The 25744-nt window shown below is 39.2% G+C and overlaps 1 protein-coding gene across 2 annotated transcripts in view; it reads left to right on the plus strand.

Moving 5' to 3' along the window:
* The window catches only part of MCCC2 (methylcrotonyl-CoA carboxylase subunit 2), a 69375-nt gene that overhangs the window by 39557 nt on the left and 4074 nt on the right, over positions 1-25744 (plus strand). For both annotated transcript variants that reach the window (XM_017890632.1, XM_017890631.1), the window contains exons 8-16: positions 2157-2221; positions 4926-5025; positions 5134-5229; positions 11776-11848; positions 14601-14677; positions 17373-17439; positions 20260-20416; positions 21230-21344; positions 23545-23630. In XM_017890632.1, the coding sequence (XP_017746121.1) occupies positions 2157-2221; positions 4926-5025; positions 5134-5229; positions 11776-11848; positions 14601-14677; positions 17373-17439; positions 20260-20416; positions 21230-21344; positions 23545-23630 (836 nt within the window). The remainder of the gene's footprint in view (positions 1-2156; positions 2222-4925; positions 5026-5133; positions 5230-11775; positions 11849-14600; positions 14678-17372; positions 17440-20259; positions 20417-21229; positions 21345-23544; positions 23631-25744) is intronic.

Genomic DNA, 25744 nt, shown 5'->3' on the forward strand with positions numbered 1-25744 from the left:
CATAACTTTTACTGAAGATCAGGTAGGCCTGAAGGGCTGCCATTTCAAATGTAAAAGTCTTAAGGCATTATTTTAAAAGCCTGCAGCATTATTATTACGATTATTATTATTATTATTATTATTATTTTAACATGTCTCTTGCATGTGATAGCTGTTATTTGTTAATGAGAGGAAAATGCACTCAAAATTTACCTTTGTATAGTAAAAGGTACAAACTTTCATGGGCCTTTCTTGTTTATCTTTAGAAAATGAATAAATATATGGCTACAATTGGAAAACATCTTTTTGGAAATATAGGCAGATCATAATAGTGGAATAACATGAAGGCTTTTAGGGAGAAGAGTTTGTCTAAGGGTCAGTAGTTACAATGTCCATTCAGTTAACTTGTACATTATAAAGAAGCCACTTGGCAGCCAGGGAAGCCTGAAGTTCTGTTGGAGAACTGGACCCCATCCAGCAATCCACCTTTGAAAGACTGCATTCAGGGGGAGAAAAAAGCAGTAGCAGCAGCCTCATCCTTTAGAGAATTCTAAATTCTGACACGTTTGACTGAATGTTGAGAAAGGGCTTTGAAGGGTTTGCACATAGTGTGGGGTGTAGTTGCTGTAGCTTTTAGTAGCTTAGAGTGGTTGAAAAAAATGGATAGTAAGACAAGTTTTGAAGGAGCTTTTGTTCTCCTGTCTTTTGTTTATCTTTTGAACTTGTCATTTAGTCGAATGAGCTGTTTTAATTTTCTCTTTGACTTCTATCATCTTTGCACCTATCACACTATCAAACGTGGGTGTTCAATAAATATTAACTGATGACAAATTCTTATTTTTTTTTGGTTGATATTAGTCAGATCCCTGAAAATAAATATAATTTATCTGTTGTTTATTCCTTTTTGCAACTTTAAATATCCAGACACCTCTTATAATTTGTTATTGTCTGGACTGATGTTATTTTACACTGAATGTTTTGGAAGGAAAAGAACCAAGAATTCAGTTCTGGGGGTGGAATAATTGGAGGTGAAAATTTTAACTAACTCTCTCTGTAGAAAGATATTTTATTTAAGACAAAGCTTTTGATGTAGTGAGTAATAAGTTGTTTCTATGCTGTATTTTCTTTTCTTTTTAATTTTTTTTTCAGGGCTTCCCTCAAGAAAGACTTTCTCTTTACCTCCAACCTCTCTGTGCTGTATTTTAGATTAATGTTCATTATTCTAATGAAAGCTTTTCCTATTTGAGTTGATTAATTTGTTTCTTTTTCTTCAGAGAGGTAGGAATCAATAAATAATTCCTAAGGGGTTGGATTGGCATTTAGCCTTAAATTATTTTTCTTTCTTTTTCCTGGTAGAATTTCTCTGGCTATAATTAAGTTATTCTTAATTTATTACTGGGGTTTCTTTCTTTTTGGCCACATTCTGCTGGATCTTAGGTTTAGGTAATCTTGGAGATTTTTTTCCTACCTCTCTTTCCTAGGCAGAGTTTGTGATAGTAATTGGAATTTTTCAGCATGTTATTAAGTATTCAAAGATGAATAAATCACAGTTCCTGCCATCAAGGAATTCACAGCATAGAGGAGATGACAGACATACATGCACATTACTGAACTACATTCTGACACATGCCGTGTTGGAGGTGTAAGTACAACGCCCTTGGACCATGGATAGGTAGGCAGTCCTCCATTAATACCATGGAGAAGGCCTGGGTGGGTCAGGAAAGCTGCAAAGAGGAGGCAACTTGAGGTGGGACTTGAAGGGTAAGTGGGAATTCGTCAGATAGGTGAGAAGAAGAGATCGCAGGCAGTGGGAGGAACACACACACAGACACAAAGGCTTGACCACATGTGTCAGGGCAGCATGACGTAGGGAAAGAGGATGGCCTTTCAGGTCTTTCAGGCTGGAAGCTGGAAATGTGCGGGCTCGAATTATACTCCATTGCTTGCTGTGGACTGTAAGCAAGTTCTTGGTGACTGTGGGCTTAGATTTTTCACCTGTAGAGTAGAGATAATAGTCTCCAGGTTTCCTAGGTGCATGGAATGAGAAAGCACAGTCTTCTTTAGTTCTATGGAAGAAAAAGTGTAGGTACAGTCAGGTGAGGAGATGCACGTGTTGGGGAAGCATTTTTATATCTCTGATGGACCGGTTTCACTGATGATTTTTATCCTTGTTGTAGGTTAAAGCGGCAACTGGGGAAGAAGTATCCGCTGAGGATCTTGGAGGTGCTGATCTTCATTGCAGGTGAAACAGAATGGTTGTTTCTTTCCAGGATTGAGTGTCATTTTGTTTGTTTGTTTGTTTAAAAGAAGTTTTACATATTTGTTTCGGGTGCTAAACTTGCCAGACCACACCACAGTTTATTTGTTCTTGATCTGCTGGTTTAATGTTCAATTCTTTGAACTGTAGAGTTGCATTTCCAAGCTAGAGCATCAGCCAAGAAGGAATGGAGAGACAGGTTTCTTATTTATTTAACAGACATTCATTGGACACCTGTTATGTAGCAGGCACTGTTCTGGGTGGCTGAAAAAAGAAGTTAGATACCATCTTTGACCTCCAGGGCCTTATATTCTAGTCAGGGAAGTGGGCAATCGCAAGTAATTGCACAAAATTATATAAATGTGGCTGATACATGATAAGGCTTACAAAGGAGAAGAGGGAGAGCATAGAGGAGGTGGGTCTACCCTGGGGTGTGCAGGTAAATGTTTAGTAACTGGTTCTCGGGGGAAGAAAAAAAGCCCCAATTTGTGGCATTTGCCAATTTCTGTGGTATGAGTGATCCCACCATGGCTGATTTCAAGCTGCCAACATGATGCCTCTATGTGGAATCAGACACGGATGCACGTAGTTGGCTCTTGTGAGTTAGGTGTGAGCTGGCTTCATCACATCATTGGCCTAACCATATTAGATTAGAGTGCAGGGGTAACAAGATCCTCTACCTCCTAGAATGTTGTCAGAAGTAAATGAGATACAATACATGTGGATTGCTTTAGAATGAAAGTATACCTGCTTTTGATAAGTTAGCTATAAATGTTGATTGCCATTATGATTATTTTCTTGTTTATCATCATAGTTGCTCAATAAAGGTTTTAGACTTTTTTTTTTTTAGGAGTAATTGGGAAACAATTGAGGAGGGGTATTTTGGTTTTCAGTTTTTTATGTTTTGTTTTATTTTTGTAGAAATAGATGTCTCACTGTATTGCTCAGGTTGGTTTAAAACTCCCTGCCTCAAGCAGTCCTCTTGCCTTGCCCTTCCAAAGTGCTGGGTTTACAGGAGTGACCCACTGCGCCTGGACTAAATTTTTAAGCAGTTTGACTGTTTTAAAAAAGTAAAGCTGTAGGCAATTAGCTGTATTAGGTTAAGGGTGTAGATTCTGGAATTTAACTTCTGTTTGCCTCCCCTGTTACCCTTGGGACTTAGACAAACTGCTTACCCTCCTTGAGTCTCATTTCCTCATAAAGTGAAAATTGTGAATAGTGCCTGCCTCATAATACAGCATCTACTATATAACTCTGTTACTGTTATTCATAATATTCATAATAACCTGTTTAAATTTGTGAGGAAATGATTGGGGGTGATGAATTTTTTTTTGGAAAGTACCATGAAATTTATTAGTCACAGGTTGCTCTGTGTTCTCTCAAATGCATCTTTATACCTCTCTTAAGTCATCCTTAAGAGCTAATTTGACACAAAGACTTATATATACAGTGTCTCATTAAAGGTTTTCCTTTCCTGCTGTTTTGGTAAATACTAGACAGTTTTCATAAAAAAGCATTTTATTTTAAATATTTACTGATTTAGAAGCTGTTCCTTCTGCTTCTATTTGACTTCTGACAGTGTAGTTAGAAGTCAGCATTTATAACTGGTATTATGTATGAAGCATTTAAAAGATATGGTCAGTCATAAAATGATAAAATGTTGTATAAAATTAAAGAAACTGAAAAAGATCTACCATTTGCGAGGCATCTGTGGGCCATGAAAAGGAGTAAACATGGTCTCTGCTTTTACTCAGTAACTCCCAAAGTACAGTGTCATGAAATCACTGAGAACCTAGCTCTAAGATATGTCTCCCAAGGAGTTTGGTGTTTTCCCAGGCAAGCCATAAAAATTTAGATTGCAGCAGCTTAGTCCTTACTCATAAAATGAACAAATTCTATTATTTTCAGGTATGTATCTATGACTTTATAGATTTTTAAATACTTTATTAGAAAGTCATAGTTTATCTACATCTGAAATAACAGGCCATCTAATTGGGACAGGACTAATAACCAGAGCAAGTCCGTACGTCATTCACTGCACTTGAAATTGAACAGGAACTTCCATGGCCCCTGCCATGGAACCGTTTTACCAGTTCCGATTTTTACCCATAATCCAAGGGCCAATGTATTCAAGCCTTTTCATTTGTTGCCTGTGATGGCTTACTGTCAGTGTAACTTCTAGAGAGAGGGCTCAGAGTTCTCTCAGAAATGAGAGGCCAGAGTTGGCATCTCCATTAGGAGCTTAGTTATGTACACAGTTTATGCTGTAACCAACTACGTCATGAAAGCGTGCCATCTGTGGTTGGCCTTCATCACACGCAATTGTGCTTAAGGTACAGGGGATGAGTACTTAATAGAAGCCTTTGTCAGCAGTGCCCCTTGGTGTGGTAGAGGAAGGTTCAGGTTAGAAAATAGAAGGCGTGAGTTCTTCTGCAGCTACTTGTGGTCTTAGGTCAAAGTACTTATGCATACTTCAGCTTTTCCTGTTTGTAAAACAAAGGGAATACAGTTTTACCAGGGTTCCTAAAAGGACTACTTAAGAGGACATTTATTAAAGATGACAAATTTTTTAAGTGTTTTAGAAGTAAAAGTGCTGTCATCTTTAGATGAGAGAAGAGACTTGGGACTTAAGATATTTAATTCTTTTCCTTTTCCCTGTTCTGACGAATTTAGTTTGCTTACTCTGTAGAAAGTCTGGAGTAGGTGACCACTATGCTTTGGATGATCATCATGCCCTTCACTTAACTAGGAAGGTTGTGAGGAATCTAAATTATCAGAAGAAATTGGATGTGAGTACGATATGTTCTTGTATCTTTTATTTTCCTGAAATGCATTTAGACTCACTGCACCTTGAAATCATGTCTTTAAACAGGTTAACATGATCTGTATTTCTGCAGGTCACCATTGAACCTTCTGAAGAACCTTTATTTCCTGCTGATGAATTGTATGGAATAGTTGGTGCTAACCTTAAGAGGAACTTTGATGTCCGAGAGGTATGTGGAAGTGGAACTGTGAGCTTTTTGACCAGCTGTGAGTCTCTTTGTACGTGTATCTATTTTCAAAGCTAAAGTTTGTTAAGATATGTTCATGCCTAGAAATAGATGTGGATCTCAGTAAGGAGTGACATATGTGGCAATGATACCTTTCCATACTGTAGACATCATTGGTACAGAGTAAATACTAAAAGAGGGGAGTGGGGGACCTCCATGATTGGAGAGTTTTCATTGCGCAAAGTGTGATTTGGTCATAAGTAAGACTCCATGTCCTATGCACATTACGAATGATGTAAGGCAGCTTAACAATTGTCAGCTATTTCTTTTCATTGTTCTTATTTTGGGAAATGGATGAAATGTCAGTAAGTTGTTGGAAGAAAAAGCATACCCTTTTAGATCAACATGACATTTGCAATGATTAGACCTGATTACAGTTGAAAAAGTTGCTATGGTTACACATTGTCGACATAGTGTTCTGTAATTTAGATGGACAACTTTTAGGATTCAGAGCATATAATCTTTTATTTTGTTCAGTATCCATAGTTGGCAGAGTAGTTTTTAAATTAGGAAATTATCTTAATATCAAATTCTGTGCTGGAAGTTTTAATATTTCAAATTATATTTTCCCCTTGACTATAAAATATTATATATTAGTTGTGAAAAATATGGAAAATAACAGAAAAGAAAAAAATTAAATTGCATATAATTCCACCCTCTAGAGAAGGTGGCTAATATTTGGACGTTTTAGCTTAATGTGTATATACACACATTTTTATGTAGTTGAGATAGTGCATATGTATTTTTTTTTTATCTTACTTTTTCTAGTTTAAATTATAAACATTTCCCCGTGTCTTTAGAAATTCTTCATGAAATATTTTCTACGGCTAGATCTTAATTCCCATAATAGTACTTGGCAACATGGGAAGTAATCAGTAACTATTTTCTGACTGCATTGATGGATGTAACGTTCTGTTGTATGGATTTATTTAGGCAATACTCTAGCATTGCTAGTGGGTCTTAGATCCTGGATTTTATTGAGCTTCAAGTGATACGTCACTTTAGCAAAGGTGACTTAGTTAATTGTAAATTTTTAAATTAGGTTTTTAGTTTGACTTTTAATTAATTATAAGCATAGAAGAAAATGGTACTTAAATTCTGACATACTTGAAAAATGTGTTGGGCCAGGCGCGGTGCCTCATGCCTGTAATCCCAGCACGTTGGGAGGCCGAGGCAGGCAGATCCCTTGAGTCCAGGAGTTGGAGATCAGCTGGCTAACAGACGGGGTGACACCCCGTCTCTACCAAAATTCACCCCGTCAGACGGGGTGAAACCCCGTCTCTACCAAAATTACAAAAATTAGCCTGGTGTGGTGGCACGTGCCTGTTATCCCAGCTCCTTGGGAGGCCGAAACAGGAGAATTGCTTGAACCTGGGAGCAGAGGTTGCAGTGAGCCGAGGTTGCACCACTGCACTCCAGCCTGGGTGACAGAGTGAGACTTTGTCTCAAATAAATAAATCAATAAATCAATAAATCAATAAATAAAAGTAAATAACTAAATTACAAAAAATGAGTTGTTTCAGATAGCCAAGTTCGTTAGTTGGCTAATAATTCACCCTTTTTCGCGTAACCACTTTTTCATTTATCCACAGTATTTATTGAGTATTTGTTCTATTCAGGGGTTGTTTCAGGTGCCAGGCATACAGAAGCGAACAAACAAACAGATACAAATACATGCCTTCATGTTGTTTTCATTTCATTTTAATGGAAATCTTTTTTAAAAATAGACTTATCTTCTTCTTTTTTTTTTTTTTTGATGGAGTCTGGCTTTGTCGCCCAGGCTGGAGTGCAGTGGCGCGACCTCGGCTCACTGCAAGCTCCGCCTCCTGGGTTCACACCATTCTCCTGCCTCAGCCTCCCGAGCAGCTGGAACTACAGGCGCCCAACACCACGCCCAGCTAATTTTTTTGAATTTTTAGTAGAGATGGGATTTCACCATGTTAGCCAGGATGGTCTCAAACTCCTGACCTCCTGACCTCGTGATCCACCCGCCTAGGCCTCCCAAAGTGCTGGGATTACAGGTGTGAACCATTGGAGCTGGCCGACTTGTGTCTTCTTAAATAGTAATCTGGACTTATACCTTTTGCTGATCCATGGTCATTATTGTGAATATAATTTATTACATTTTTCTATATTGGCAAATAAACCTTATATGAAAGTCTTTTTTTGTTTTTGTTTTTTTTTGTTTGTTTGTTTTGTTTAGAGATTTGGCTTGCCATGTTTCCCAGGCTGGTCTTGAACTCCTGGGCTGAAGCAGTCCTCCTGCCTCAGTCTCCCAAAGTGCTGAGGTTACAGGCGTGAGCCACCACACCCAACTCCTTATATGGAAGTCTTAATGGTGTATGGTGCTGTGGGACAACGTTGGAATCTGAGTTGGGAAACCTGCGTTCCAGTTCTCATTCTCCCAGTCAATAGTCCTGGGATTTAACCTCTCTGAACATTGCTTTCTGCTTCTAGAAATAGGGATAGTATCATGTTATCTGTCTGCTTCCTTTAACCCCCCATTCAACAGTTAAAAACTTTACATTCTTTTAAAAAAATGTATTAAAGTTATAGCTTTTAAGTTCAGCTTAAAGATACATTATTCTATGTATAAGTCTAGGAAATGTTCACATTTCCCCCCTTCTTCCTAAGAAATTTTCAAATATGCTGAGATGTTCAAAGAATAATGCAATGATCACCTGTATATGAACCTCTTAGAGTCAACAATTGTTAGAATTTTGTGCCATTTGTGTGTGAAACACATTTTAAAGCACAGGCACACCTCAGATACATTGTGGATTCAGTTCCAGATCCCTGCAATAAAGTTAATATCACAATAAAGTGAGTGAGTCACGTGAATTTTTTGGTTTTCCAGAGCATATAAAAGTTATGTTTATACTATATTATAGTCTGTTAAGTGTACAGGAGCACCTTGCCTTTAAAAAGTACATACCTTAATTTAAAAATACCTTATTGCTTTAAAACATGATAACAATCATCTGAACCTTCAGTGAATCATCTTTTGCTGGTGGAGGGTCTTGCCTTGATGCTGACAGGGTGGAGGTTGCTGAAGGTTGGGGTGGCTGTGGCAATTTCTTAAAATAAGACAACAATGAAGTCTGCCACACTGACTGACTCTTGCTTTTATGAAATATTTCTCTGTAATATGCAATACTGTTTGCTAGCATTTGATCCAGGGTAGAACTTTCTTTTTTTTTTTTTGAGATGGAGTCTCGCTCTGTCACCCAGGCTGGAGTGCAGTGGTGCGATCTCAGCTCACTGCAAGCTCTGCCTCCTGAGTTCACACCATTCTCTTGCCCCAGCCTCCCAAGTAGCTGGGACTACAGGTGCCCACTACCACGCCTGGCTAATTTTTTGTATTTTTAGTAGAGACGGGGTTTCACCGTGTTAGCCAGGATAGTCTCAATCTCCTGACCTCGTGATCTGCCCGCCTCGGCCTCCCAAAGTGCTGGGATTACAGGCGTCAGACGCCGCGCCCAACCTGGGGTAGAACTTTCAAAATGAAAGTCAGTCCTCTCAAACCTGACTACTGCTTTATTAACTAAGTTTATGTAATGCTCTATATCCGTAGTTGTCATTTCACAGTGTTCGTAGCATCTTCACCAGGAGTATATTCTATCTCAAGAAACTTCTTGTTTTGCTAATTCATAAGAAGCAGCTCCTCATCTGTTCTAGTTTGAACATGAAATTGCAGCAGTTCAGTTACCTCTTCAGACTCCACTTCTAACTGTAGTTATCTTACTAATTCCACCATATCTGATGTGACTTCATCCATTGAAATCTTGAACCCCTCAAAGTTACCCATGAGGGTTGGAATCAACTTCTTCTAGTATCTTTAATTTAATTAAATATCCTTAATGTTGATATTTTGACCTCCTCACATGAATCGTGAATATTCTCAATGGCATCTAGAATGGCGAATCCTTTCCAAAAGGTTTTGGATTTACTTTTCCCAGATCTGTCAGAGGAATCACTATCTATGGTAGCTATAGCTTGTGGAAATATATTTTTTTTTTTTTTTTTTTTTTAGACGGAGTCTTGCTGTGTCACCCAGGCCGGAGTACAGTGGCAAGATCTTGGCTCACTGCCTTGGGTTCTGTCTCTTGGGTTCAAGCAATTCTCCTGCCTCAGTCTCCCAAGTAGCTGGGATTACAGGTGCACGCCAGCACTCCTGGCTAATTTTTGTATTTTTAGTAGAGACAGGGTTTTACCATATTGGTCAGGCTGGTCTTGAACTTCTGACCTCAGGTGTTCCACCTGTCTGGCCTCCCAAAGTGCTGGGATTACAGGCATGAGCCACCATGCCCGGACCAGGAAATGTATTTCTTAAATAATAAGACTTAAAAGTAAAAATAACTCCTTGATCCATGGGCTGCAGAGTGGATGTTATAATAGCAGGCATGAAAAGAACACTCATCTCTTTGTGCATCTCCATCAGAGTCTTGAGTGACCAGGTATATTGTCAATGAGCAGTAATATTTTGAAAGGAATCTTTTTTCTGTGTAGTAGGTCTCAACAGTGGCCTTAAAAATTCATTAAGTCATGCCACAAATACATGTGCTGTCATCCAGGGTTTGCTGTTATGTTTATAGAGCACAGGCAGAGTAGATTTAGCATAATTCTGCAACTTAAAGTCACCAGCTGCGTTAGCCTTTAATGAGAGAGTAAGCAGTCCTCTGAAGACGTGCACTGACTTCTCTCCAGCTATGAAAGTCCTAGGTGGCATCTTCTTCCACCAGAAGGCTGTTCCATCCATACTGAAAATCTGTTGTTTAATGTAGCCACCTTCATCAATGATCTTAGCTAGATCTTCTGGATAATTTGCTGTAGCTTCTATAATACATCAGCACTTGCTGCCTCACCTTATACTTTTGTGGTACAAATGGCTTTTTTTGTTTTTTTAAACCTCATGAACCAATCTCTGCTAGCTTCAAATTTTTCTTCTGCAACTTCGCCTGTGCAAGCCTTCAGGGAATTGAAGAGAGTTAAGACCTTGCTCTGGATTAAAGGGAATGTTGTGAGTGGCTTGATTTTCTATCCAGACTACTCAAACCTTCTCCATCTCAGCAACAAGGCTGTTTTCACTTTCTCAACATACGGATTTTTTGTGAAGATAAATGAATGTATTTTATGTGGCCAGATGGTGTTAATTGTAATGCAAATACAACATAGTTTTTCACTAAATGGCCCTAGATTGCTGTGCCTTTTGAGCGGTATCTCTGTGTGGAAGAATGATAGTTGTTACGGGTTAATTGCTTGTTAAAGGTACAATTTTTAGCGGTATATAGCACCCAAAACAGATAACTGTGACATTCTCATTATATTATTGGATTTTTTAGGTAAAGAAGTAAAAAATAATTCAGAGTAAACTTTTACTTGATAGGAGAGAAAGATGTTGGGAAGCATTCACTCAGTTTTCAGCCTTTGCATCATACAAAACAAGCTTTTGATTGATGTGGCAAACAGAAAAAGGGAAGTGCAAACTATATAGGAAAATAGTATGTATCTTCTAAAATAGTTTCTGAAGTTGAAAATAGGCTTCATGTTTAGAATTCCTTACAGTAGTCCTGATATATAGTGATAAGCCCCAGGGATAAACTATTCAGCAGTTTCTACTCCTTTGTACATAGGTGGATGATCCTTCAAGTATAACAGATTCAGAATCAAGGAGTCTTTATTAAGGGCTTAATAATAGTGATAGCTGCACTTTAATGAGAGCCTGGCAGTATGCTTTAGTTAGCACTTTATTTTTATTTCTTACTTTTTTATTTTTCTTTTTTCTACCCTGTTAACTGATAGCGCTGTTTATTCTTTTTTTTTTTTTTCTAATTTATTATTTCTTGCTGAAAGGAATAGTTAGCACTTTTTACATTTTTTTTTTTTTGGTAACAGATGAGGAAACTGAAGCTTAGAGAATTTTCTAGTGTCTCAGTGGGAGAGCTGAGAGTCAGAGCTGGCTTTTCATCTCAGCATGATTTTTGTAGGTTCCTACTTTCTTATAAGTAGATCATATCTTCACAGCTCTTCTGTTCCATCATTCCAGAAGTGAGAACTGAGACTTAGAGGGGTGAAGTGACTTACTCCAGGGCACACCAGTCATACATGGTACCTTAGATTGGAGCCTGTGTCTTCCGACTGTGAGCCCTGTCTCGACTCATCTTTCTGATTGCATCCCTGAACCTCTGCCGGTGCATTCGAACAGCCCTTGAAGCTCTAAGTCTAGCAACCAACCCTTGGAGCCTTTCCTGCTTTTCTTGCATACAGCATGGTGCTGTTGCTTGTATAGTGAAGTATACAGTCAGAACCCAGAATGACTTCAGGGCATTAACCAGGCATGTCAAATGAAATTCTAGTGAGATTTTCTGTGTAGTGTAAAATGTTGTGAAAGTGACAAATTCACTGTGAATTGTTTTCCTATAAGTAACTTTAATACAAAAATTCTTTTGTAATATAATTTCTGAAGGCCATTGTTGTTTTTCCTCTTAGGTCATTGCTAGAATCGTGGATGGAAGCAGATTCACTGAGTTCAAAGCCTTTTATGGAGACACGTTAGTTACAGGTATAAAGGTGAAGAATTGAAAATACGAACATTTTCTGCTGCTTTGAAAATCAGGAATCTCTTGTCTCAAGACTTTGATACACTTGGCATGGGCTTTGTTGTTGAGAGCACTACAAATGTGTGAGCCAGTTTTCAAAAGGAACTGCTTTATAAAGACAAATTTGTAGCTTAATGGCTTCATGGATCCAAATAGTTTAAAATGGTAATAGCCAGATGCTGTGGTGTGGGTCCCTCTCTGTGACTTTGTGACATTAGTTGTATAAAAAGGTTCTTATAGTAAAATTAGTAGAAAATACTTGTAGTTCTTTTTGTTTTTCTGGATAACAATAATTATTTTGAAAATTTCAGCACTGTTTCCTTTGTTCTTCAGTTCCAGTTCAACGAGGAAGTTTTATATTGTGTTTAGCTTCCCAGAAGGATATAGAGTGAGTTAAACCTTCTCACAGCCTCTGTGTAGGTCTTAAGCTGATTCATGCAGACACTAGATTGAGAATTCAGTATATCATGTCAGGAAAAACAAAATAAGGATGTTTATAAAAGTTTTTTTTTTAAATCTAAAGTGTTTAGTTCATAGGCCTTTGAAGAAGTTTTTGAGGTAGATGCTAGACCCATAATAATCTGTTTAGGACAAATGGAAGAACAAATTTTATGAATTTCACTTGGTCATAAAAAACTTGAAAATATAATAGTTAGTCAAAGGTAATATCAGGGTAGGAAAAAGCTAGCTACAGAAATCCAAACTGCAAATATACATTGAGGCTTAAGAATAAATCACAGTACTTTGTCCTAGTTTGATTTGTGAACAAAAGAAGGGTTCACACTGGGAGTAGAATTTATGTTTTTGTACTTAGGTGTTTAAGTGATTAAAAGCTTTTTGTTTGATATATAGACAGGATTTGTCACCAAATTGTTCAGAATGTAACAGTCATTGTGTAGCAGTTTAAAACAAGTCAAAGCCGTTTCTGCTTTCTCTAAAGATGGATGAGCTGTCTTTGTCATCTGCTTTTATGGATTTGCCTCCTATTTGCTAAAAGCCCTGTGGCACTCTTGTCCCCTAGAATACACACCTGGTTTCTTCCATCTTTTGACTGTACTGGAATTCAAATACATTTAGAGACAGGGAAGGGGAGTGAGAAGGAGAAGAAGGGAATGAGAGGCTGGTGGTGGGGCGTGGGTGGGGTTGCAGATAAGAAGGGTGGGAGGAATGAGAAGGTGGGAGGCATAAAGGGTGAGGAGGTGAGAGGGGAGGACAGATTTTTCTGGGTCTCAAGTGTCTCTGGAAGTTCCTCAGGGTTTCCTCCTTCCTCAGCAGTTACCATGTGTAGCCTCTAGTTGTTTCTTGGACACTGTGCTTTCCCGTTTCTAACTCAAGTTTGGATCAGGCATTTGGTGAAGGCCCTCCCTCTATGGGTGTCCCTAGTAGTGTGGGGACATGTTCCCTACTCAGCACATCCTGTCTGTACCTGGAGATCCCTAAGCGGGGCCTAGTGTGGGTTGAATCTAAATAGTTAACAGGGTTGCACATTTGCAGGGGTAGCATCTTTCCAGTGAGTGATGTGTTAAATTCCCATGTCTTTGTGCAGTGAAGCAGGACTAAGAATGGATTACTGGACTTTTTGGAAGTTTACCCCTTTGTGAATTGCTTCTGTAAGTGGCAGTGGCATTTAGGATGTACTGCATAGGTTTTTGGCTGGGATTTTAGGACTGAAAGACATGTAGGTGGCCATCAAATCAGGGTTTCATTGTATCACATTAAATAAACATGATAAATTATCTGGGTGTAGTGACTCCTGGGGCCTATAGTCCCAGCTACTTGGGAGGCCAAGGTGGGAGGATCACTTGAGCCCGGGAGTTCGAGGCTGCAGCGAGCCATGATCTCACTATTGCATTCCAGCCTGGGTGACAGAACAAGACCCCATCTCATAAATAGATAAATAAGAACATGATGATTTTTAAAAAGTCATAAATCCAGATAAAGCCAGAGTAAAGAAAAACAAAAAATACAAAAAAACAACCAAATCTTTAAAGATTCAGGCTGGGCGTGGTGGCTCATGCCTATAATCCCAGTACTTTGGGAGGCCAAGGTGGGAGGATCACTTGAACCCAGGAGTTCGAGACCAGCCTGGCAACATAGCGAAACCCTATCTCTACAAAAAATACAAATACTAGCTGGGTGTGGAGGTGAGTGTCTGTAGTCTTAGCTACTCAGGAGGCTGAGGTAAGAGGGAGGATCACTTGAAGCATGAGAATTTGAGGCTGCAGTGAGCCATGATTGTGCTACTGTGTTCCAGCCTAGGCAACAGAGTGAGACCTTGTCTGAAAAAAAAATTCAGTTTTCTGGCTTATCAGTATGTTGACACTCTCTCTTATCTGTTAATTTTTCTTCAATGATTATTTTGATATTAAAAATGATATTTTTATAGTATCCCTAGTGTCTGGTACATACTAGACACTCAGATATATTAAATGAATAAATGGATAATGCACTAAGCCAATTATTTAACCAAATCAGTCAAGACAAATGGATAACTCTACATGTATCATGACCCTTTCTAGAAGCAAAAGAAACCAGACTCTAGGACCTTAGGAACAAGAAGATTGTGACATGAGCTGTTTTATACCATAGACAAAATCTCTTTGCATTTCAAACTTGGATCCAATATTAAAGAATGTGTAAATATGCCTCTTTCTTGTGAATTAAAAGCCCTTGGAAAAACACAAAACATAAATCTTCTTTGAATTTTCTTTTGAGGATTTGCTCGAATATTTGGGTACCCAGTAGGTATCATTGGAAACAACGGAGTTCTCTTTTCTGAATCTGCAAAAAAGGCAAGTACTGTTAAAAATATTTCAAGATTTTCTGTTTTAATGTAACATAACATTGAAGGTCAAATAATGAGTTAAAATTTATTGCATAAAAGTATAAAAATGCTTAACTAGATGCCTCAGCAACCAGAACACTGTGTGTGCAGGCATGTGTGTGGATGTGTGTGCATGCGTGTGTATATATGTGCATGTACGTTAGTATTTGAAACAGTTTTTATGGTGGTTTACATTAACGTGCTGTGATGAACCATCTGGAGCACTATTAAAAATGTACTCATTTTAGGAAAATTCTCCTAAGATACTTGAGTTACAATTGCTATCGAGGACATGTACATGTTCTCATGATAGAGAATACTTGTCCTGAAAGTGCTTCATGTCCTGGAGGGACTCAGAGGACTCATGGTTCAAAGATTCAGGTGGTTCTGAGACATGATCTGTTTATTCTCTTCTATCCCTTTATCACTTTAACTTTATTGTATTTTTCCTTTTTGGAAATGGGAATAGTGGGTCTTTGTTGCTGGACCCATGGCTTTAAAAAAGGAAGTTCTTTTTGTTTATTATTATCATTATTTAATTCAATCCTCCAAGACAGCAGAAGAAAGAGGGAGTTCTTGAGTATCTTTTCACTTAGTTATTATTTGATTTCATATATCGTCTCAGATTTACCTAAACTTGGATAAATGTAATTCATATACTTATTTGATAAAAATGTCTTTAAAAAAATTTTAATTCACCAAACTGCTTCGGGAAATAAAATGTTTCCTTAAGAAAAAATATGTTTAGTATTGCTTTTTCTCTTGAAATAACAGGGTGAAAGGTCTCTTTATTGATGCAGGTAATAGGCAGCTAAGCTCTTTCATACCCTAATTGAGGAAGAATTTGTCTTTGGTGAAATTTTTTATCAATAAATTTGGTTTCTGTATTCTGCCATTTATTATTACTCCTTCAACTCAATGATAAAAAATGAGAACAAGGAATTAAAAGTAAAGAAAATAAAAATAAAAAATCACTTATAATTATACCAGAAATAGCTTTTAGTAACATTTTATTATTTTTTTCTTAATAGTTTCCCTTTTTAAAAAATTGATGTGCTATATATATAGAGGTTTTGCGTGTTTTCATTTAATAGTATATAGACAGTATTCCTCAAAATATTAGATATTCCTGAAATAATGACTTTTACTGAGTATATATTTATTTCAATAGAAGAAATGTCAGACTGAGTCCAAACAAACTCTGTCTGGCTTTATGTGTCAGCTTGGCACAAAGAAACCCCTGAGGAGTTACGTTTGGCCTCAGCCTGACATTTCATTTGTTGAAATAAGCCCCAAAGGTCTGTGTGATTTTCTCATTCTTGTAAACATAGTCATATTGAAGTCGAGCAATTAGTTTGCAGTTTTGTACCTGACAAGGCATTTCCAGCAGAGGTAAAGAGATCTTCAGAGTAAAACATAAAGGAAATGGTTTATAAGAGTTTCCTTACTCATACAATCTTTAGGGAAGGAATAGCTGTATTTTTGTATCATTAAATAATTTCCTAAATTCAAGGTTAGAAGATCTCTATCACCCATCTAATCTAAAATCCCATTTATCTGGGGAATGTTGGCAAGAAAGATATATTTACTGTAATCTTGATGCATGAAAGAATTTCAGATGATCATCAAAACAGAGATGTCATCCTTCATATCCCGGGACGGTTTATATTCTGGCTTTTCTAAAGTGGAGAACTAGAGAATTATCATATAGCAGAGTTCAGCAATTCTCATTGGCATCAGTTCTTTCTTTTCTGTTACTTAAGTTTGCTGTTTACAATGTTAGTGACCCCTTCCTCCCTTCCTTCCTTCCTTCCTTCCTTCCTTCCTTCCTTTCTCTCTTTCTCTCTTTCTCTCTCTCTCTCTCTCCCTCTCTCTTTCTCTCTTTCTCTCTTTCTTTCTTTTTTTCTTTCTTTATTTTTGAGACATAGTCTCGCTCTGTCGCCCAGGCTGGAGTGCAGTGGCGCGATCTCAGCTTACCGCAAGCTCCGCTTCCTGGGTTCGCGCCATTCTCCTGCCTCAGCCTCCTGAGTAGCTGGGACTGCAGGCGCCTGCCACCACGCCCAGCTAATTTTTTTGTATTTTTAGTAGAGACAGGGTTTCACCATGTTAGCCAGGATGGTCTCGATCTCCTGACCTTGTGATCCACCTGCCTCGGCCTCCCAAAGTGCTGGGATTGCAGGCATGAGCCACCGCGCCTGGCCTTGACTTCATCCTTGACACAATAGTCTTAGAGCCATGTGCCAGTGATTATACAGGTGATTGTGAAAACGAGGATAGTACAAACCTACAGTTACATATCCTATTGACAATGGAGTAGCACTGTACTCTTACTATAAGGTAAGACTAGCCAAACAAAGGGTATTCTTAGCCAGGAGTGGTGGCACATACCTGTAGTTCCAGCTACTCGGAAGGCTGAGGCAGGAGGATTGCTTGAGCCCAGGAGTTTGAGCTGCAGTGAGCTATAATTGTGCCACGGCACTCCAGCCTGGGCAACAGAGTGAGACCATGTTTCTTTAAAAAAAAAATAGAAAATTAATAAGAAGAGAAAAAATTTTAAAAGGGAGTATTCTTTCTTGTATTTGGCTGAAGTTGTATTTGTAGAATGCATGATGATAATAGAGTTAATTCCCTTTTAAAAAGATTTTTATGTTATTTGCTTATAGGGTACTCACTTTATCCAGGTGTGCTGCCAAAGAAATATCCCTCTGCTATTCCTTCAAAACATTACTGGTAAGAAAATAGCTTAATCAGTTTGGTTGTATTGATTCCAGAGCTGTACCATCAGTGTGGCTGATGTATTGGACAGGACACATGTAGACCACTTCATCAGAGCAGTAAGTTCTACTAGACATGCTCTTTCTGGAGGCCCTTTAAGAGTTAGCATTTTTCTTCATGAATGTTAAATATTCTGAGGAGATTATCCATATTTTCTTTCCCCCAAATAGCTGGGCCTACAGGCATGTGCCACCATGCCTGGTTAATTTTTGTATTTTTGTAGAGACATAGTTTCACCCGGACCACATTGCCCAGACTGGTCTCAAACTCCTGAGCTCAAGAGATCTGCCTGCCTTGGCCTCCCAAAGTGCTGGGATTACAAGTGTAAGCCACCACACCTGGCTGATTATTCATATTTTCTAAGCGAAGCCATTTCTGAGTTATGTACATGATCAGCATTCACATGGCCACCCTTTACTCCTGTGTGTGCACAGCCACACACCCAGAAAGAGCAGGAGCATGATCTGATCACTGAAGAGAGCATCATGCTTTTCCCAGGACTCTGTTCCTCCTCCTCAAGATTTCAGACACATGCTACGGCCTTCCCTTTTATTGTACAATTAATTCTACTTGAAGCAACATCATTTTAAAATGTATGTGTATACCCTGAACCAAAGTCTGGGGATTTGAGTTTTGGCCCCAAAGAATTGTATGACCAAAGTGTGAGATATGTCACCTCTCTGGACTTCATACTCTAGAGATGACCTTAACATGGTGATAAATTTATTTTTAAGGTCTGTTATGGTTCAAGAGTTCTCTTTCATAAGAATTCTCTGATTCTCTGGTATCCTTTATTATATGTTGCAGAGTGTCTGACATATACAAGGCACTCAGATATGTTGGTTAGTAGAAAACAGCCTCCCCCATCCCAGGCTACCTCAGCTTCAAAGGAAGGAGAGGCTCTTAGTAGTTGTTGGGATCAGGCAAGCCTCTATGAGAGGGAAGAGTCAGGCTCTTGGAAGTCGACAGGACTTGAAATAGTACTGGTGCTAAAGCTTCTTCATCCTGTGAGCTACTTAGGTTCATATTTGGTTAGATGAGTGTTGAGAGAAGTTATATCCAAATGGCAGCCTAAGAGGGTCCTATGTAGCAACCTATGTAAGAGGGCAGATAGAAAGGATTCTGAAGCCTAACTATACCAGAGTTCTTGTTTCTAATAATGATTCCTGGATTGTTAACCACCAGGCAGTTAAAACTCTGGTTTGAGGATATGTACATTTTTGTTTTGTTTTGGCCCTGTTGGGTTGAGTTTAGTTTTTCAGCATTGCATCTGAGATTCCTGTGCGATATTCACCTGGAGGCATATAGTAGGCAGGTGAATAAGTCTCAGCACAGAAGAGGTGTTTTAGGTAGAGATGAAAATGTAGACATCATCAGAATATGGAGGTGATTTTAAAGCTGTGGGAATAGATAAGAACCCCCCCGAGAGAAGAGAAGATTCAGTGACAGTCTTTGAGTACCTCTGATTTTTTCCTTTTTCTTCAAGAGTAAAGGAAGACGGGGAGCATGATTATGCAGTTTTCTTAAGATGGGAAGAAGAAGGATTTGAGAAAGCCAAGTGAGAAGCCTCACTCGTCTTTTTGAAGGCAGAATCCCCTGCAGAGAATAGAGGGGTGGTGGGTCGGGTTGGGTGGGGTGAGAACTGGAAGACAACTGATACTTGAAGTAGGTATGGTGGGAATGTTACAGTGGAGTCAAGGCTGGGGAGACTGAGGAGTTTCTGAGCTTTTCTGAGGGTCCAGCTGAGTAGGGTAGCTGCAGGAAGCAGATGGTGCCAAGTAAAGGGCTGTGCTGCCATTCCTGTGGTGTGTGCAGGAGGGGCACGTGCTCTGGAGGAACTGGTTGGGTTGAATTGGATGACCAGATACTGGAGTTTGGCAAACCAGGGATAGTGACAGTCAGTGAGGCAGGTGAGTGTGCAGGTCCACAGATGGAAGAAATACCTTCGCTGGAGACTGGGTGGGGGAAGGAGACAAGTGAAGCCCAACTCAGTGTTATAAGGTGGAGAAAGAGGAACCCAAATTCTGGAAGGCAGTGAAGTTGCAGAGCAGCCTCCCTAGAGCTAGGGGCTTGAAGAAATAGAAGGATCCTGTATTGAAATGGAAAAATTGTTTCTTTTTAACCTTGCTGTTGAGTCACTGGCAGGGACTGTTAGCATCTCTGTGAAATATTCATCTTTATGTCATCAAAGTTTTAAAGCATCACTTTAGAAAGAACAGTCTGTTTTAAAACCAGGTCAGTGAAGGCTGAAGCCCTCATTGTTGGGCTCATCACAGCACTTTGTCCTTGGCTAGGCATGTCACATTCTTTTCAGCATCAAGCTGCTTCTTTGACATCATCTCTTTTTTAAAAAGTTTTATTTATTTATTTTTAAATAGAGGTAGGGTCTCACTTTGTTGCCCAGGCTGGTCTCAAACACCTGGCCTCAAGTGATCCTCCCGCTTAGGCTTCCCAAATTGTTGGTATTATGGGGGCGAGTCACAGCACCCAGCCAAGGTCATCTCTTGGAGATAGATTGCATCCTTATATTGTTTGAAGGTTTCTGTGTGCATCCAGATGAACTGCTTTAAGAAAATTTAGAAAGTGGTTAGAGAAAACTTTATTTTATCCTTTCAAAGCAAACTTTTTAAGGGTATATTTCACATATATACATTTTCTTAAGGCGAGAGGCGTTTAGTAAAACGAGTTTAGTAAAACAAGATGTCCCTTTGGTGGAATTGCATTCCACATAGTAATCCCATCACCCAGAGGCTGTCTTTCTGATCTTTCTCTCAGGATTTATGGTTGGTAGAGAGTATGAAGCTGAAGGAATTACCAAGGATGGTGCCAAGATGGTGACCGCTGTGGCCTGTGCGCAAGTGCCTAAGATAACCGTCATCATTGGGGGCTCGTATGGAGCCGGAAACTATGGGATGTGTGGCAGAGCATATAGGTAGGGTGTCATGATTTTCTCTGAAACAAAGAAACATGCTTCAAGTATAAAATACATGGTCAGTTGATTTCAGGTTTATTTGAAACACAGAATGCCATTTCCAGATCTCAATCAATTATACCATAATTTGTATCATCTGGAGGGGTGAAATGAAATTTAGTGCCAAAGGTGTTATTTGGAACAAATCTACAATGGGAGTCAAGAAATACTTGAAATGGCTGATAATGAAAATGCCACACATTAAGATTTGTGCAATGTCGCTAAAGTCTGGCTCTGAGAAAGGTATGTAACCTTAAAGGCATATATGGGAAAAGAAGTAAGACTGCAAGTCAATGAGCTAAGACTTCAGCTGCGGGTTCAAAGAACAGCATGTTAAACCTGTGACAAATAGAAAGGATATAATGAAGGGCAGACATCAGAGAGAAGAATCAGTATAGCCCAAAGCTGGTTGATTTGAAAGGTTAACAAACTTGATAATCCTGTGCTTAAACTAAAACATAAAGAGAGACGGCACAAATAACCACTATCAGGAATGGAAAACAGGACATGACCATAGATCGTGAGAGGATATTATCAACACTTTTATACCCAGAATTACGTGGAGAACTTAGAAGTCCCGTCCGTGCTCAGGCCCCTCCTCTGGAGTCTAGCCTGGGGTGGGTTCCAGGCATTTGTATATTTGTGAAAGCTCCACAGATTATTGTAATGTGCAGCCAGAATCAGGAACCACTAATTTAAAAGGCAAACATGGGCCTCTGAAAGTCTATGTTGTATATTGACTTAATTTGCTTATTCTTTCTTTTTTTCTCCCAGCCCAAGATTTCTCTACATTTGGCCAAATGCTCGTATCTCAGTGATGGGAGGAGAGCAGGCAGCCAATGTGTTGGCCACGATAGCAAAGGACCAAAGAGCCAGAGAAGGAAAGCAGGTCAGTGTCGTTTTCTCTTGTTTCTCCCTGGGTTTGCCTCTCACCATAAACACCCTGGAGTCAAGGAGCAGCATGCCCGGAAGCCCTTAGTGTTTGTGGCTGGGGACCTGGCACACGCTGCCTGGCCATATTTAGACGGTGCTGCCCTGGAAGTTGTTCCAGAAATCGAGGCTCACAGGATTTCTGTTCTTTTTCTTTTTAAAGCCGTTTCATATGGGCTACCTTCTTTGTGGCCATTTAAAATTGTTTCAGAATTTCCAAGAAAACACTTTGTTTTTTTATTTTTAATTTTTGAGACAGAGTCTTGCTCTGTCACCCAGGCTGGAGTGCATTGCTGCAATCTCAGTTCACTGCAGCCTCCGCCTCCTGGGTTCTAGTGATTCTCATGCCTCAGCCTCCTGAGAAGCTGGGATAACAAGCGTGCGCCCCCACGCCAGGCTAATTTTTGTATTTTTAGTAGAGACGGAGTTTCACTATGTTGCCAAGGCTACTCTCAAACTCCTGACCTCAAGTAATCCGCCCACCTCCCAAAGTGCTGGGATTACAGGTGTGTGCCACCGTGCCCAGCCAAGAAAACACTTTAGAAACTGCCAGTAAGTATCTGAGGCATAAAGATGTTTGATTCTTAGTCATTTGTACTTAGTGAGATTTAAATAAGTCTGATGTACTACTTTGATTTTATGACCAAAAGCAGCAGAATTTTGTTCTTTCTATTTTACTTTTAGATTGTTGTTAAGGATACCCTGAGTGGGAGGGCTCCGTCATCTATTGAGAATTGAATAACATTATCCTGTGTATAAATGAAGAAAAATGGAAAGGGCAGTGGAAACTTGATAAAAGGCAAATCAGCAAGCAGCTGCTTTTAAAATGAATTCTTTTGTTTGTGTCTCTGTTGGAGATTATTTTGAAATTTTGCATTAATTTTTATTAGTTACAACTTTTAACTCTTTTGTAAGCACCAAATATGAAGATGATGGATGTGTGTTCCTGAAGTTGCTTAAGTGCACTGTTGTCTCATTATGGGAAGGAATGAAATGAAGGGAGCTCTGCTCTGTGCAGGAATCATCAGGTCTTCCACCTAGATTGTGGAGTGAGGTACTGTAAAGCCAAAGGCTGGTTTCTGCCTCCCTGAATGCATCCGCCCGTGCCTCACATCCCTAGTTGTCTTTTCCAAACACAGGGAACTCTGGAGGCTTACATTGAGGTTTCAGATTCACTTTAGTACCGATTACTGTCCAAGGAAATGGATAGCTTTGCTTTTGTGCGAGTGGTTGGGGTGTGGGGGTGTGGGCGGGAGAGGTGGTATATGAAATTCTACCTGATACTTCAAAGACATGTCTGAAACTCTATGAAGCCTAGCATGGTGATCTCTTATTAAGTAGTTGTTCTTTGATTACTTCAATATACAGATACTTGAGTTCATTCATTTTTATATAGGAAAGGAAAGCACAGTGTGTTAATGGTTCTCCCTCAGAATTCATGACCTAGAAAATGATACTAAGGTATTAATGCATTTACACAAAAGAAGGTAGGGTTTTTTTTTTTTTTTTTTTTTTTTAAATAAGTCATTTGTTTCTGGTGTCGAGTTTCTTTTGAGTTGAAAATATTTTCAGGGTTTCACATTAAGTTCTGAAGATTTTTACATCTGAATTAATTATCACTTGATCCTTGTAATACTGATGGGAAGGCTGTGAAATTCTTAATTAGGGAAAAATATCTTTCAGTTCTCCGGGAACTTGACTGAAAATGTTATTCAAGATTTGGTTAGTATACTACCCCTTTAAACTTAAACATTTAAGCTTAAGTTTTAAATTTTCACTATTTTAAATGAAAATCTCATACTTCTCCACATTCTTAACTGGAGGCTGCTAAGTGTAATGCAGCCCTTTTGTTAGATTGTATAATTCACATCCATTATTGTACCCTGTTGTGATACACAGTACCTTGGGTTTTCACCTTATGTGAAATAGCCTTGGGATATTTTCTCTGCTAGGAGAGATGGGATGGGGCACTCACTTGATACTCATGTCTTAGGTGAGAGCATGTATGTTAATGATCACTTGTAATTTGTACATCACCATGCACATGTTAGTTGTAACATTATTATTCATGAAATCTGTTGTTTCTTTTGAATTGAGATGATCTAAACAGGGCCAGTTGTTCACTGAAGCTGACTTACTCATGGCCTTTTTTCCTTTAGTTCTCCAGTGCTGATGAAGCAGCTTTAAAAGAGCCCATCATTAAGAAGTTTGAAGAGGAGGGAAACCCTTACTATTCCAGTGCAAGGTGGGGGCCAGAACATCACTAACTCCCTGATGGGTGTAGATGGTGGTTAGGGGAGCAGCTTTACAGAGCTCTATGTAGTCAGGATGGTCCAGCATTCATAGGAACTGGAGAATAACATGTGGACACACTTACTTTTGTACTGTTGTTTCTTTACAATGTGAATGGCTACTGCTGAAATGCCACCCCTCCTCCCAGCGTCCCTGCGCTGTGGACTCACCACCACTGGTCTGATTCCCGCTTCTCTTGTCTTGCCGGTAGTTGAGGTGTCTGGGGCCCGGAGGGGTCCTGCAGCCCAAGGTGGGCCATGCTAGGAGCTGAGAATAAGTTATAAGCTTGGCTGTGTTACTTCAGCAGTTCTAATTTTTGCTTAAAAACCCCTCTTCTTGATCATTTTGTTGTTACCCCATTTTAAGCATGAGATTGCTTGAACACTTACTGGCATTTGTTGACAAGTATGCTTGTACGTTTGGAAGGTGATTAGTCGCTGCCAGGATCTGTGTGTCAGCGGCAAATAATTACCTCACAGACCATTGCTGCTGTTGGCTCTGTTTGTTTCTTACACCACTTAATGAGATAATAAATTATCATGCCTGTCCCAGCTGAAGACCCGCTGGTGCCTGCTTTCACATCTTTCTTCAACAACTTCAGTGTTCTGCATTCTGAAGACTAATCTAAGCTTCATGGCTTCCTTTCATCCCTTGGGCAGATGGAAAAAAGAAAGTAACTCTTTCTGCATCTTGTAAAATTAGCTTATGTTGTAATTTATGCTGTCGAAGGCAAACTGGAGAGGAGAGGGGAGAGAAAAGAAAATCAGGCCAGGCACAGTGGCTCACACTTATATTTCCAGCACTTTGAGAGGCCAGGGCGGGTGGATTGTTTGAGCCCAGGAGTTTGAAACCGGTGGGGCAACATGGCGAGACCTAGTCTCTACAAAAAATATACAAAAATTAGCCAGGTGTGGTGGTGTGCACCTGTAGTCCCAGCTACTCAGGATGCCGAAGCAAGCAGATCAGTTGAACCTGGGAGGTCAAGGCTGCAGTGAGCCGAGATCATGCCACTGTGGTCCAGCCTGGGTGACTGAACAAGGCCCTATCTCAAAAAAAAAAATAAATAAATAAAATAAAAGCAAAAGTTAGAGTCCATTACAATTATTTGAATGGTTCCTTGGTGGATACAAAGACAAAACATACTGATTTTCAAGAACATAATTAGTTTGAGGAGACAAATAATACCATTTGGGTGTGTGTATGTGTTTTGTTTTGTTTTCTTTAAAGACAGAGTCTCACTCTGTCGCCCAGGTTGGAGTACAGTGACGTGACTTCAGCTCACTGCAATCTCTCCCTCCCGGACTCAAGTGATCCTTTTGCGTCAGCCTCCAAAGCTGGGACTACAGGCATGTGCCACCACTCCTGGCTAATTTTTTTGTATTTTTTGTAGAGATGGGGTTTCACCATGTTGGTCAGGCTGGTCTTGAATGCCTGAGCTCCAGTGATCCTGCCTCGACCTCTCAAAGTGCTAGGATTACAGGCGTGAGCCACCTGTAATCATGGCTGGCCAGAATTTGGGATTTTAAAAGGTCTTTTGCTAAATATATATTTTACAAACAAATTTGCAGGTATATTTTGTTGTGGTGGTTTGATTCATTTAATTAAGAGCAAAATATTTTATAGTCTTTGAGAGCTAAGCATGTTCCTGATTTTATCATCGTGTAAACAGACATATAGTAGCCAGTAAATGGAAAGAAGCAATAGAAAGCCATATAAGAGGTTTGAGATGAAATATAAAATATATATTGTCAAGCTTTTCTATAGTCTTTTTTTCCACATAGGATTTTGACTGAAATACACAGGAACAGCTGAAATATTAAAGTTTGAAAAATTGTGTATTTGGTGTGAGCCATTAGCTTGTTTTTCAGCCCTGGCTAAGATAAGTCATCTCTTGCGAAAGAGTGCATCCTTTATTATTTTCATACTAACATTATTATTATTTTTAATGGATTACATTCAAGGCAGAAGAGTAAATGGCCCAGAGAGACTTATCTTTGGAAATAAATGTTAACAGACAGTAAAGCTTTCTGTGAATCTGTAGTTTTTTTTTTTTTTTTTTTTTTTTTT

The sequence above is a fragment of the Rhinopithecus bieti genome, unplaced genomic scaffold (assembly GCF_001698545.2).
Source record: "Rhinopithecus bieti isolate Rb0 unplaced genomic scaffold, ASM169854v2 scaffold_18354, whole genome shotgun sequence".
Taxonomy (NCBI): Eukaryota; Metazoa; Chordata; class Mammalia; order Primates; family Cercopithecidae; genus Rhinopithecus; species Rhinopithecus bieti.